The sequence below is a fragment of the Natator depressus genome, chromosome 1 (genome assembly GCF_965152275.1).
Source record: "Natator depressus isolate rNatDep1 chromosome 1, rNatDep2.hap1, whole genome shotgun sequence".
NCBI lineage: Eukaryota > Metazoa > Chordata > Testudines > Cheloniidae > Natator > Natator depressus.
In genome coordinates, this window is record NC_134234.1 from 108,821,527 (window position 1) to 108,837,549 (window position 16,023).

At 40.2% G+C, this 16,023-nt stretch overlaps 1 protein-coding gene across 1 annotated transcript in view; it reads right to left on the reverse strand.

Moving 5' to 3' along the window:
- The window catches only part of TUBGCP3 (tubulin gamma complex component 3), a 120,219-nt gene that overhangs the window by 78,248 nt on the left and 25,948 nt on the right, over positions 1–16,023 (reverse strand). Inside the window, exons 4-7 of the mRNA XM_074963840.1 lie at positions 12,618–12,695; positions 11,695–11,912; positions 11,087–11,259; positions 8,095–8,213 (exon numbers count right to left, since the gene is read on the reverse strand). Coding sequence (XP_074819941.1) covers positions 8,095–8,213; positions 11,087–11,259; positions 11,695–11,912; positions 12,618–12,695 — 588 coding nt within the window. The remainder of the gene's footprint in view (positions 1–8,094; positions 8,214–11,086; positions 11,260–11,694; positions 11,913–12,617; positions 12,696–16,023) is intronic.

The window sequence follows — 16,023 nt, forward strand, 5'->3', positions numbered from 1 at the left end:
TGTTGATCCTTCATCTCTCTGGCCACTCCAAGCTTGGGTCCATCTTTAGTCTTCATTGCTAAACTCATTGGATGCACCATTTACAACCATTGCCTTGTGGTCCTCTCCTCCAGCTCCACCACAGATCACCCCCAGCCCATATCTGGCTTCCACTCTGCTTCACTGAAACTGCTGTCACCAGACCCTCAGGGCCACTATTCCATCCCATTTCTCCTTGACCTTTCTGCTGCTTTTAATACAGTTATACTCTCCTTTCATGGCATCTTGTCCCCAACAACTCTGACCTCTCCTGGTTCTCTTCTTACTTCTTTGGAGATTCAGTGTATTTTAAATGGGTAATCCTACTGTATTCCTGCTTTCCTAAAGTTCGGTTTATGGCCCCTCCTCCTCCTCTTTTACTTAGATGAGCTCATCAGATCACACAGATTCAACTACTGTCTTTAGAGTGGCAACTTACAGACTAGCCTTTCCACTCCTGACCTTTCCCACATCTCAGCCTATCTAGAGCCTGTTTGGATAGATCACCAGTAACAGGATCAAACATGAACTCTTTAGACCCATACCTACCCCATCTCTATCTTCTAACATTGCTGACAATACCACTATACCTGACTCCCCAGCACATGAATCTGATTCCTATCTCTTGAGCCTCACCATCATGGCCATGTCCATATCTTGCCATTTCTCCCATAACACTTTTAAGATTTGATTTTTTCCTTTCTATACACACAGCTAGAAATCTTGTCGAGGCCCTCATTTCCTTAGGTGAGCAGCAGACACCACCAATTTGGTTGACGTAATGTACCCTCTCTACACATGCACATCATACATAAATTTGAAAGCTTATTATGTCTACCTTAAGATGAAGTATGATGTGGTGCTGTCAAGTAGTGCTGTTACCATAAAAATAGGGATAAAAAAATAACATCAACACTTTCAAATGACCATGGTGAAATATGTGCATTAATTTGTTAGTTTAATGACTATTTATAATTTGGAGAGACCAAATTAGATTTTTGACCTCAAAGCATAACAACAATCTTATTAAATTTGCACAAGTATCATTCAAATATAATAGCACTGGTGACATTTCTAGTCAACATTATTATCATCTTGTTAATCATTATGATCTCTGCCAAGATTACAAGGGTTATCACAGTCTTCATTGCCTTGGCATGAACATGGTTCTGTACAGGGAAGATTGTGACATAGTTGATTGTGCAGCACACTCTACAGGTACAAACCCGAATAAGTTTTGTAGAAGCTCGGGTGCCATTGGGCCCTTGAAGGATAGAAGAAGTAGTTCATCATCCACATTTTTCTACCTATTTTGCAATGGTGATCCAGTATCTGGCGAGAAGACATCCAAATCTTTGTTTGCAAAGATGCCTCTTTTGACATGATCTTCAAAACTGTCTCACATGGTGGGAGTTTGGCCAGTGACTTGTCCTTTTTGATAGCTACATTCAGACACAAGCAATTGAAGTCTGAGTGTCCTTTTCTTTCTTGGCCTGGTCATACAGCACTGCTACCAACTTTCTTGCTGCAGAAATTGTGCCTTGTCCATCATTCATTCCCAGTTTAGCAAGATCTCTTAAGCAGAAAGCTCCTTATGTTTGTGTTTAATGTTGTCAAATCCCCCTCCCTGCCCCATACCAAATAAGGAAGACAGAGTCACACCCTGTAAATGCATGTACAGCAGAAAGTATCTTGCACAAGACAGGAGTGAGTGGGTCACAAATTGCATGCACAGGTATAAAGTAATGCTTGTCAGTTGTACTGACAGGTCAGGTGCCTGAAAGTAGTGAACAGCAAGGACCAAAATATCTGTATCAGGTGACCTACCTAATTACTATGGTTCCTTTCACACCAACAGAAAAAAAGCCATATTGGCACAAGCAGCATGCAGAAGCACACTGGTGTCTGTTTCCTCTTGAGCAATGTACAAGCCCTGGGCTTCTTCAACATTTCTACTGGTGATGGACTTTGTTGCTTCACCATTGGAAAAGCCTCCAGCAAGGAGGAGCATTTCTGCTGGGTGTGCTCCTACACACAGGTGCATTTTGAACAATATATTCAGAGGAATGTTACAAGTGACTGCTTGCTGGATGCCACATTTAGAAACTTCTTCCATGGAGGCACAGGGCTTCCAGGAATCTCCTGGTATTTCTTGCATCCAACTTTAGACTCTGTCTAGCACTGTCTGTCTTACCTGCAGTTCACAGTTACTGTTCCCATATCTGTCAAAGACTCAGATTACAGAATTAGCTTTGTCAATCCTTTTAGGACCTGCCTCAATTACTCAGCAGCCGATCAATCAATTTTGTGGAATTTGTCTCCAGCCATCATTTGTATGACTGCCATGGCATGTGATGTACACTGTGGTTTCTTTGTTGCATGCTCTTAGCTCATACATTCTTTCAGCTTGAGCTTCCAGCTGATGCCTTAATTCAGCTTTGTCTGCTCTTCTCATTCATCAGCATGGAAGAGGAACATAGGCAGAGGTCCTAATAGATGACCAATAACAGTTGCCATTGAAACATCTCTCTGCTTCTGGATGAGGAAAGGGCTCTGCAAAAAACAAACTTCTGGACTGATGGCTGCTGTGACTGTTCATCACTTACCAGACTTAAATTTGGTTGTCTTTGCTATGTTTTGTTGCCAGACTTCTTGACTGGGCTGAAGAAGCTACGTCCCATCAGAATCAAGAGCACTTCTCACAAATCTGTTTGTTCTTCATCAACATCTGCTATTTTCAGAAGAGACTCTTGTACATCTGATGTTACATGCAGCTTAGTAGATATGTTGATAAGCATCTCTGGATGTGATTCATTGTTACATGACTTTGACATATTGTTGGTGATGTGATTGGTAAGAGCTGTAACATGCTCTTCATCCCTCTTCAGTGTAGAGGCAAAGACTTGTTGGAGACTGTCTCTTCACTATTTCTTGTTACTTCACTTCTTTCTCTCTTAGCTTTTGCATATCCACTCAGAACATGTCTTGTGAGGTCCACCTGACAAAGGCTGGCTTCCTTCCTGTCAGTTCTACAATCCCATTACTGCCCTTTGAGTCTTTGATGACACTTTTCTGTTCCCACATCACTCCAAATTCCATTAAAAGAATGAGGAGTCTGGTGCACAGCAAATTCCCCAGGTTCAAAGGCACTGTGTACTTGAACGAGATTTAACACATCAAGAATGTAGACGGGTTTCCACCTGGCATAGCTGGGCCTGTTAGCAGTAAAAAAAAAAAAAGAAGTATGGAAGTATGACATACTATGTGTGTAGATGAAGTTTCCAACCATCCTCACTGCTTCTAAATGGTCTATGCAGAGTGACTCTCCATAACCTGGAGAAAGCAATCCCAGAACTTGAACGTAGTAGATTAGGCATATCCCTATGTCTGAAATTCCTCCAGTAGTAGAAGCAGCATATGCTGAATTACAGCATCATCAATCTCTTTAATGACATGTTGTAAGGAGGACTCAATGCCTTCAGACTCAGCATACCTTGTGAGTGGTCAGCTAACATTTGCCAGACAAAATGCTAGAAATACAGGAGTAACTCCTCTCTAGTCACACCATTTAAAAAGTGAACAACATTTCAGAGCACTCAGGTCCTCAAATGCTAAAGTCAGCCGATATAAAAGCATGGTTGAATTGCTTACCAGCAAGCATTTGATTTGCAGTACAAGCCACACACACATCAGAAACAAGCAGTCCTGCATCTCCCCAAAAATGCAATATAAAAAAGCACAGGCTGTGAAAAACTAATCAGGCAAATCACATTGGTACCACGCTCATTTGGGAGAGCCCATTTCACTTGTTGAGCAACAGCATATGGCTGCTGCTCCATGGTCTGAATGGCATGCTGCTGTTGTAGAGCTGATGAGATTGCCTTACATTTCCGCATTGTAAAGGACTTTGTACATATCAGCTGGTCTGGCATCCACAATAAGTGCACATGCAACTTCTGTGTAGGTGCACTTAGTTGCAAGCTTATGGCTGAAATCAGTCCAGATTGGAATCACCTGAGCATGAACAATGTCAACCTCAGCAGTCACAAAAGACAACAGAAGAGATCTCAAACAGCAGTCATTTGTAGGTGACAAGAGTTTATTTTCTCAAGTACTTTTTCCATGGTGAGACAGTTCTGGACATGTTTTAGGTTTTTCAAATGCTGCACACTGCACAAGAGACTCATTGCCTGGAGAGAGTAAGTGACTTCTCTCCAACACTTCAGTGATATTTCTTGTCATGCTGGACTATCTGCAGCCTGTTCTTGAAATACCACTCTAGCCTTTCATTGGAAAGTATTCTTTCCATCAATGGCCTCTACGCTGATGTCTATCAAAATCTCATCCATGAAGGAGATGATAATCTGTTAAATACTATGCACTCCGCAACTAAGAGGCATCTTATTTGAATGTCTTCGGAACTGCTGGCTGAATTATGTGTCTCAATCAACCAACCAAAAGAGACACTCCTGTTCCAACTGGGGCACAAAAGCAGATGACCTCTGACAACGACAATGTCCTAGCTTTGAATAATATTCTGAGGCATTCATTTTGGCTATTTCAGACACAAGGATTGAAATGGCATTATACAAAGCTACCTGTTCATTTAAAAGCTGTTCATCAGGCTCACTCGCCAGAAGAACATCTACAAACAATCTCAATGACTTAAGTTCCTGTTTCAGATTACTAGCAGCTTGACTAAAGTCAGCTAGTGTTATTGATCTGGATAGAATAATGACAGACTTGTTTTGTCCATGCTATTCATGGCATGAAGTTTCAGAAGTTGCATTTTTCTAATCTTGCCTGTAATTTGCTACTGAAATAGCTTGCAGGATCTACATCTAAGAGAAATAGGGATTTGTATCTTTGTAGGAGCTTGGAAAGGAGAAGAGCCTTCTTGCTGTACAAAAGATCATTGTCTAGCTCTTCAATCAGCTGATAAAATGCAATGTCATAAGGTGATTATTGTTGCAGTATAACTAGATGGCTTTGCTTTAAGATTCATTTTACTCAAGTAGGAAGAAAAAGGCATGTTGAGTGATAAACTGCATCCTTAGCAATCAAGTCTTACATAGATATTCCACGGAACGTCATCTCCTCTTCGCAGTGATGCCTCCCTTAGTTTGGTTGCTCTCTCATATATTTCTATTTTATGATGTTTCTTGTCCATATTGTGTGCTTTGCCTCAGGCCAACAATGCAACAGGAGCAAATGCTGGAGGGTGTGCTTGCTCTGGTGGCTATAGAAGCAGATGAATATGATGCTCTCTGATCGGATTCAGAGTCTATTTTCTTTCCTGGGTTCAGTAAACTCTGACATGTACCAAATTCTATTTGCTTATGTATTTCTGAAAGCAAACCCTATGAAGGCGTATAGGTAGCACATCATCTAAACTAGAAAACTCATCCAGTAGCTGCCAACAGAATTCATCTCTCCTGGCTTCTGCTGCCAGCACCAAGAATTCTGTACAGCACTGGTGGATTTTGACAATTTTACATTCTTTTGATTTTCTTGACAAATAACATTTTTCAAAGTTTGTGGAGAGTCTTTTTCTATTTGATGTAAGCTTTAAGAGCCTTGCATTCGCCATATCTTCATATACTGTAACATCCCTGTAGAGGTAAAATTCCCAAAGGATTATTGTTAGCATTACCACCACCACTTTTCATTTTGTACAAGTATACAGATATATGCTAAATTAGATATAAACTAGATCTGTTAGTATCCAAATGGCCATTTTTGTTTGGTGAGCACTTTGACTGAAGTCCAATATGAAGCTGTGTATTGTCATCTCTAAATTAATACTGATCTGTGCATAAGTGTCACTGGATTAAAAACCTAGTTTTCAGAATTATTTCAAAGGCTAGTACTGCATGCACAGGCAATGACAAATTAAAGCCATCTGTCAGGCACTCTAGATGCTACATTGTATGTACAACGGTTTACAAATGGAGAAGCATTACATTAGGAATTCACGTGCATTTACATGTACACGTAAATGTACATGAATTCCTAATGTAATGCTTCTCCATTATGTAGTACAAACTATGTAGTACATTATATAGTACAAACTATGGGAAACTGATCTGGTCAGCAAGTTTCAACTGAATATACACAAAACTATTATAATCGCTTGGTAGATACTTTGACAATTAAGAATATGTGATGTGAAAACATTTCATGTTAGCATATTGCAAAATGTGGATATTCGCCATTTTTGCTACATGCATTTTTGCTTCATCATTTCTGGAAAAAAAATACTTGTCCATGCAAAACTAATAAAAATATTTTAATACATTGTCATTTGATAGCTTTAACCAATAAACACCACCTTAAGGTGTTGAAATTAACGTAAACAGTAAAACCTGTAGTCATACTGCAGTGTTTCTGGTACTGTGCAAAAAATGACACTCACTTTGTTTCACCCTGCCTACAGGCTTACAGCATCACTTTACTGCTCCACATCATACCTCATCTAAATGTATATATAATAAGATTTTAAATTATATAATGATGTGGATGTGTGTAGGGTGGGTACATTAAACTCCAAAATATGGCCCTTTCTGGAGAACTGCTACATGCTTATCTGCAATAATTACTGTAGCCTGCAAACACCCACATTGCCCTTTCCCAGACCAACAAAAATTCTACAGCTTAGATAACGTTCCTTGCTTATTCTTCTCAACATGTATCTCTCATACTCCCCTTCAAATTCCTCCATTAGCTCTGTGACACAGAGACCCATTGGTACCAACAGGCAAAGGATTCGCTGTTCTTTACAAGCAACCATCTCAGACCAGACAAACTCACTACATCTAATACACAAAACTTTCATGGCATTTATCCAAGAGGGATATCCTGTGAGGTCTCTACTGTAACTTACCAATACTCAATCATTGCGAGATGTGTGTATAGTTAATATTTAAGGAACAACATAACTATATTGAAAATTATATCCTCTATGGTCTTGGAGTTAAAATGAGTCACCAGGAAACCATAAGGCTCAGTGCTAGCCCACTGAAGCAGGAGGAAGTTGTCACCTCTCACCGGCTAGCCAATTAAGTAATGTACTGCTCAACTGTCCACTGTTGCAACAGCCCAGAAAGGTCAATGGAAAATCATGAGAGAACCATCAAAACCTGTTGGAGGTAAAAAGGAAACTTAACAGACAGGGGATCTCCCTGTTTGTTAATAAAGACAAAAGACTGATTCAGTATATCACAGGGTGCAGAAAGACATTCTGATTCCATTCACTGAGGAGACTTCTTGTTGAGCAGGGTTGTTTCAGGAAAGATTGGATCCTGGTTCCTGTACTATGTGTTATACAGGAGTGGTGATTTAAGGTAAAAATGGTAAACTGGGGTGCACTGCTCCTTTGAGAGCAAAAGGCTCTGGGATTTCTGTGAGTACCAAGTGTCAGGGGCTGGATATCACAGGGGAATGCTTAAAAGAAGACTCAAGGACTTAGAGGCACTTCTTGTTAACCTGCAAGGCAATGACAGGGCTGGCACAGCCCAGAGGAGAGTGCTTCCATGGCCGAAAGGATAGAGATGTTAGGAAGCTAACACCCAGCCACTATAGGCAAGACTCCCTCTTGTTAGAGGGAGCCCTGCAAACTGTCATAAGTTCCTCTTATCCATCATATACAATTGCTTGTACTTACTCTCATGGCCCTTCACAGGTCTGCACCTTCCCAATTATCCACCCCACCTCTTAACACACCTACCATCCAACAATACTAGCCTCATCCACTTTGATGGGATCATCTCCATCCTTTATTCTACACTGCCCCTTTATGCATACAATGCTCTCTCTGAACTAGTTTGTAAAGCCACTCTCCTCCCCCATCTTTTTGCAGGCAGTACACAAGAAGTGGCCTTGAAGATGGTTTGACCAACAGATAGTGGATAAGTTTAGACGCTGTTGGGTATTGCTGATAAGTTGGGTTTTCTTAAAAATTAAAGTGTACATAAAGTGTATATAAATATTGTACATTCCAATGGTATCCCTCTCCCCTAAGCTTTCCTGCCTGTTCTGATTCCATTCATAAATAAAGTGATAGCAACTGTACAGTACCTTTCCTTCTACTTTATAGCAGTTTTCAGAATTACACATTTTGATGTTTTTGCCATCTATTCCCTGGAAGACGTACAAAATGTCTCTTACAAGGTTTGCTTCAGTTATTTCAACATTGCCTAAAAAAAGAGAACATTGGTTAAGACTGTTTAGATTTGTAAGGTTTCAGAGTAGCAGCCGTGTTAGTCTGTATCCGTAAAAAGAAAAAAGGAGTACTTGTGGCACCTTAGAGACTAACAAATTTATTAGAGCATAAGCTTTCGTGAGCTACAGCTCACTTCATCAGATGCATACTGATGAAGTGAGCTGTAGCTCACGAAAGCTTATGCTCTAACAAATTTGTTAGATTTGTAAGGATACTTAGATTATTCTTTTTAAAAGTTACGTAGAAGTTGAATTGAAAAACAAAAAGACTACCTTCCATTTCTTTTAAGTTTTCAATGATGAAATTGTCCTGAGGAGGCACAAAGAAAGCCATATGCCTATACCTGAAAACATACCAAAGCAGTTCAGCCACCAGATGTGTGCGCTCTAAACTTAGCACAACATTCCAGAGACTACGAAAGGAACAGACAGCCTTTAAGGTCAACTCCGTTTTGATCTTACCATAAGTGAAAGCAGCCCTGAATAATTCCTTGTCCTTTCTTGACAGCACAGTTGAAACTTGTTTGTTGTTTCAGAGTTAATTTTTTAATAGTCTCCTTTGGAGACAATACAGCTCATCCATGAAGGAGATCTGCTTATTAAAAAAATGTTTCTTGTGAAATCAGGATATTTTTCTCATATTTAAAAATTACTCCAGTGTTCGGTGCTGGGAGATCACTCAAACTTTTTCATTTTACAGCCTTTAAATCCCAGGTAAAGTAAACGCAGAGAAAAATTTAAGTTATGCTCCTATAAAAAGATCTAGCTCTTGATTCAGTAGAGCTTAAGGTGCTGGAGCATCCAATTTGCCCTCTAGTTCACAGCTCTGATTGAAGTCCAGACTGCTTTTGTGCCTCAGGCTAGTTATCAATTTACAGAAGGCAATTCAAGATAGTGAGCAGTTTGTCTTTATTTGCTGGGTCTTACTGTATCCTGTACTTTTGTGACCCTATTTGAGGCTAAGAACAAAGCCATTTCAGTCTTGATGATGTTCTCAGTATCATCTACAGATTCTGTCTTAATAGGATGCTGCCTCTTCTGGAATTGGCAAGAGAGCTGTCCTAATTTGGGAACCCCAATGAGTTCCTTTACCATCTCCCCCAATTTTTGTAATAAGACACAGGTGTGCCTGGTTTAGGCTAAGGAAGCCAGCTGGGTCATCTAAGGATATAATCTACAGAGGCCAAGAGAGGCTGGCTTCATATCAACATCCAGAACCTGTGCTATAAGACTTATTTAAGTGTAGCAAGGTTTTCTGAACACCTCACAGACAAATAAAGCTAGTCTATGTTATGCTTTAAAAACACTCCCATCAGCTAAGAGGGTACAAATTCTCAAACATAGCTGAAAAGTATTACCTGAACAAGTTTATTTCACAACAGAGAAAATAAAAGGTTCTCCAAAGTCACTGTATCTGCAGATCCGTATGAACTTTCTCTTCCTTTCTCCCTTCTTCAGAAAGTCAATAGTCTGGAGGAAGGAGAGAGGAACTGAGGGCATATGACAGTGTGGTGGGGGATCCTTTTATAGTTTCAGCTAAAATGGGGGTGCACTCTTACATCGAGCATTTCAACTCTTAGACAGCTCTAGAACAGGTTCACAACTCCTGAACTGCGCATTTGCAGAGGCAATATCAGAGAATGCCAATTAACAGTAATCAGCCTATTTACAGAGCTCTGTGATTATCTGTATGTTTTGTAAATTTCAATAGCTGCCTGTTCTTATATTTGGAATGTGGTTTTACTCCAAAAAGTGACTGACACTTCATGTACACTTAATATAATTTGTTCCTTGTATAAATTAAGAGTCCTACCTGCTGGTACACTGAGAAAAATAAGTTTTTACTAGTTTTTAATCGTATGAGCATTGAAAAGCTAGCACGACCATAAGAGACTGGGCTAAATTATATATTTCTTCTTGTGCATTCACAGTATTGTTAATCAGATTGTAATTGCAAGGCCAAATTCTCTCTTCAGTTACAAATGTACACTCCATTTGGTCTATTTTTTCTTCCTAGCAACAATACACAACTGGAATAACTCAGCTTGATTTTCAAATCCAGGATACATTTCGCAGGGTTGGCAGCTAGGAAATCTTTTATTTGCTAACTGACCACATTTATTCAGGAAGCAGTTGAAAAAAAATGGCATTGTGAGGCACCTTGTCTCTTTTTAGTCACTGTTCAGCATTGATCCTGTTAATACGAGAATGGGAGAGGTTTCTGAATACAAGTAGATGGAAGATTAACTTTCCTCAACAGCTCCTCCACAGTTGAGTTAGCTACTTAAATTGGCCAAATGCTTTCTTCAGTTAATGTAAAACCAAGAGTGGCTCCTTCAAAGTCTATTCAGTCTTATATATGTGAATATAAATAGTTCTATATGTTTTGGGGTTTTGTCCTCCTTGTTATCCATTTCCCCTGAGGCTTTTGGTTATCATTATAGACACTGCAGCTTTTAAGAGCGTATTCATTCACAATCCATCTGCTCTACTACTTGGTCCTGCTGTCCACAGCAATGGATTGGGTCTGTGATACTTGCAATATCAAAGAAAAGATGAATTTTGAATGGGGAGAATGTGTACTCAAACCATTTTTTTCCACCCCACAATAGGAACAGAGGAACGTAGAAAAGTTAATGGCCAAATACACTGCTCTTTTGTATATGTGCTGTCTTCCTACCTTCAAATCTGCCCTTGTGGGAAAGTTCTTCACATATAGTAAACACGCAATGGAACAGAAGCTATTCCCAGGAAGAGTATAGAATAGTCACAACAAAACAAGAAAACAAAAAAGTTGCAAAAAAAAAAAAAAAAAAAAAAAAACTTTAGCAAAAAGCATCTTGCTCACCACTTGTCTCCCCTTCTCGCCTTGACCGTGGCACATTGCGAGACACAGTGTTTGGAAGGCCTTTTGAGGTAGAGCTTTGTAACGAAGGCTGGCCAGCAGTTAGAGCCCATGCAAGACGTGAACCCAGCTGTTGACGAAGGCAATCTCCCACCCCTGGAGCTTGATAGGATTGTCTAAAAAGACAGGAAGAAAACAAGGTTAACAGGACAGTGTATGAAGTCTGCACAACTGCTGCCTCTATCATAGCTGTTCTGCAGATAAACCGAGGACTTCAGCATCCAAGACTGCAAGGCACGTAAACTTCACAGGCACCAAGTTGAAACAGAGTGTAATGCAAAAGAGTGACATGAAGATATTCACTAACAGGAATTGTGAACAAGTTAACCATATATCTTCTCTATTCCTTCATTCAGCCATCTGTAACATGTGGTCGGTAAACATACTTAAACCCATAACAATATTTTGAGGTTTGCTGCTGTGAAAATGTATGTGGATACCCATACAGAACGTGCTTATCACTGTAAGAAATTTGAAATCACTGGATAAAAATGCTAAGTAATATTAAAAATATTTATCGAAGTCTTCACTATAGGCAAGATTTAAATTACCCTGGAAGGAGGGACTGTGGAGTTGGCGTTGGCCCATTCAGGGCATACATGCTTATGCTGCTGATCCCACTGCTCGCCATACTGCCCACACTCTGGGCAGACTGAGCATTGCGGTCCTGGTAATTCAATGGAAGGCTTTGAGGCCTGGCATAGTAGTAAGGGGTTGAGTGAGCATCTCGCGGCAATGCTTGAGCAAACAACGTGGCATAACTTGACACCTTAAAGACAAAACACAAATTGAGAGTTACTTTAATCAATCACATCAGTAGCTAAAATATTTTTTCTCCAACCGTGTGTCTGAACGGCTATTGCCTTTCCTAACAGTAAATTAAAGTCAGGTATATACTAGAAAAGGTTTGCTGGTATAGCTATATCGACAAAACCCTCTTAATGAAGAGGCAGCTTATACCAGCCAAAGAATGCATTTGGCAGCATTGTTCATTTCACTTGCCAAACTGGTACATACCATCCCAGCAAAAGCACATTTTTGCCAGTATAACTGCAACTACACTAGGACATTTGCTCCTAGCAAAGTGTTGCCAAAACACCACACCCCCAACCAAAATTGCTATACCAGCAAAAACAAACACACAAACGTTCAGTATGGACTTGACCTAAGTTAAATCTATCCAAAGTGTTCCAGATAATGACTGCCTTGCATGTTTAATTAATTATTCAGTTTTATGCTTAAAGAGAATAGCTTCTTTAATTCTCATTGTTAGAATATTTAAACAAAACACATTTTTAAAAGCATCCTTATAATTAAAAATTTCTTGCTTCCAGCCTTTCTAAGGACTTTGCAGATACTTTCCTTTTTGAAGATATTTGTTTTGGTCTGGATATTAACATCTCTTAACATTCCCATTTGGGATTTGTACTGAATTTTAAATATTTATTGAAGAAACAAAGAACCCCTTACCTACCTTGTTAGACTGCTTACGTGGGTCTTCACTAAGGCTGAGCAGGAGGTAGAGTATTGACCATTTGTTTTTCAGGACACCCTATTCAGAAATAGGCATGTATTAGAAAATATCCAGTTAAAAACAGACATTGCTCCACAATTATTGCCAGAGTTTATTGCATTTTTACCCCTACCTCAAAACCTAGATCATAAGCAACTCATTTCTATGTTGTAGTTGTAAAGAGCAGGCTAAAACTTTAGCCAACCAAAACTACACAAAAACATAATTTAAATATACACAGGGAGGATGTCTGAAGTCATGTTCTCAAGGTAGAGACACTGGAGTTTATATGTCAGTTCTATAAAGAAAACTTCCTCCAGCATTCAACTTTCTTGTGTCATAAATTCTCACATGCACTGAAAGAGGTCAACTAATCAGCACACCAAATTTTAAAATTCATAGCTAACTATAAAGGAAATGTACATACTGCTTCATATACGCCATACATCAGTTTCTCTTTGATCTAAATCAGCATCTCGGATTAACCCCTACTTTCTACAATAGAAGTGAGGTGGAAGACCCAATCCCAACCTCTGAGAAATCTAACAAATAGCTGCCCTTTCTCTGCTGATCCCCCTTCAGGGAGGCTCCAGAATAAGAGGGATCTAACCTGGGATTTCTATAATCTCCATAAAGAACACAGAGACAAAGGAAACTACCAAACTATTTATGAAGTCAGAGGCACAGAGATCACATAGCTGTACTCAACTGTGGACTGTCCCAAAACAAAAACCAAGAGAAGAGAAAGGAAAAGTGGAGCTGTGTAGGCTGCTATCTTGAAACACAGCATTATCAACCTTTTAAATCTCAATAGGAAAGTTGACCTGCAGGAGATAACTTAATGGTACATCCGTGTTAGATGAATTCCAATGTCACCTTGTAAGGAGTAATAAAGACAACTGTATAAAGATGTCCTTGTTTTTGCTGCACATTAATACACTTGGAACCATATAATCTATTCTACACCACTAACTCACAAATATAAGGGAATATGGTGGCTGACCACTTTCAAATGAGTTGATGATGTATCACTTCATGGGGAATCAGTTGCAGAGTTGAGGAGAATGAGATTCCATAGAATTTTCCAAAAAAGTGATTTTTTTTCCCCTTCTAAATTTCATTTGTCTAAATTCTGTACCAGTGCAACCTTACCAAATCAGGAAATTCAACTGTATGTAAGAAATCTTTACAATTTAGGTTTTGCACTTAACTCTAGTAATTTGACTAAAACCGAAGTGTTACAATCATGAAAATGGAGACTATTGTGTTCCATGCACTTCTACCTTTCCTTTTCCATATCTTCAATAGAGTCAATAGAAAGGCCTTAACTTTAATTAAATTAAATATGTCAGCAGTTTCCAACATCCCTCTCTGTGTAGAATACACAGAGATAGATGATCCAAGTGAGATCATATGTCCAGTTGCTAGATTTCTATGGTCATTGACTCTTTGTCTTGCATCTTCTGAGACATTTTATAATGAAGAATCCCTAGATAATTTTGTTAAAGGTCACTTTCTAGAACAGTCTTCTTTAATTAGAGGCCGGCAGGCCAGATCTGGCCGCATGGGGCCTTCGTTTGGCCCACTGGACATCAACTATGCCGCTGGGGGCTCCACTGCAAGGACGGTCCCACTACCCAGTTCCAGTTCACCCCAGGCTTCCAGCATCTCTGGCCCCTGTGCCACCCTGCCAGTCCAAGCTGCAGCATCCCCATGCTGGCCCACCCTCTGAGCACCCCCACATTCCCCACCTGACCAGCACCTGCCAGCTCAAAGGATGCTCTAAAGCAGTGTAGGAAAAGGGGCCTCTTGGAGTGGAGCACAGGGGCCCGAGCCACCAGGAGCAAACTGGAACTGGGTAGTGGGGTCACCCTCACAATAGAGCCCCCAGTGGGGACAGGATGGAACAGGTGACACCCAGAAGGACCTAGCGAAGTCAGTACAAACTAAAATTTCATACAAACAATGACTTGTTTATACTGCTCTATATACTACGCACTGAAATATAAGTACAATATTTATATTCCAGTGATTTATTTTATAATTATATGGTAAAAATGAGAAAAGCAAGCAATTTTTCAGTAATAGTATTTTTAGGTCAGATTTTGTTACCCTCTAGGTGCTTACAAATTGATTGTTTAATAATTTGTTCCAGCAACTTACAGGTACTGAATTTAGGCTAACTGGCCTATAAATTCCTTGGGTCCTCTTTGATCCCCTTTTTAAAAAATAAGTATTTGTATATACAGCAGGGGTGGCCAAACTTACTGGCCCTCCGAGCCACATACAACAATTTTCAGAAGTTCAAGAGCCGAAGCACACCTGCCAAGAGCCAGGGCTCAGGGCTTCAGCCTCGCTCCTGCTGAAGCCCCAAACCCTGGCAGGTGTGCCCCGCAGGGCTGAACCCCCGAGACCCTCCTCCCCACTGGAGAGAAGCTCCTACCCACCACCCCACTGCAAAGCAGAAGTCCTGAGCTTCCCCCCCGACTCAGACTGGCGGAGAATGGGGAGTGTGGAGGGGGTTTGCGAGCCGCACTTGAATGATAAAGAGCCACATGTGGCTCGCAAGCTACAGTTTGGCCACCCCTGATATATACCCCTTTCCTGTATTATCATAGCACCTAGAAGCCCTAGTCCGGGACTTTGACCACTGTGCCAGGTGCTGTAAAAAACAAAATGTATGTTAGAAGTCCTCATAGGTCAGATGACAACTCCTTTCTGCGATTAGTTCAGATATTCAGCAAACTGGGCAGGGCATCCAAATTCTACCTGCTGGAAACAACTGAACCAGCAAAGACCTCATTAACAAAGGGGAAGCAGGAGGAAGAAGAATTACATAAGATTTTGATGTATGGGCTAACCATGATGTGATAAATCTTAATGTCAACTGATGAACAACAAATATAGCTTGTTGGATTAGATATATCCCACTAAATACATATGAACTGGCCTCGTGAGCCCAGGGAAGGGAGATGGAATTCACAAGTACTAAGCAGCTTTCACTTTAAAACGTTACACACTGAAGGAATCTAGGAAAAGTAATTACTACACTTTTGAAATAGATAGTTTCTAAGACTGTTGCAAAAAAAGTTTATCATTAAACACATATCCACACCATCATCACCAACATATAAATGTGGAGGGAAAGGATTTCCATGGCTAATACTACACTTAACAGCACAAAAAAAATATTTCTATGGAATCAGTTGTGTAGCTACTGTAAGCAGGGGAATGGTCCTGCTATTGTGGGGAACTTTCCTGGCTTCTGCACTAGCCCAGTGGAATCAGACAGCAAAAGGATCTGAGTCCCTTGCTCCAGCTCCCTTTACCCAGGCGCCTGCCTGACCTTGAGGACCTCCCTTTCCCT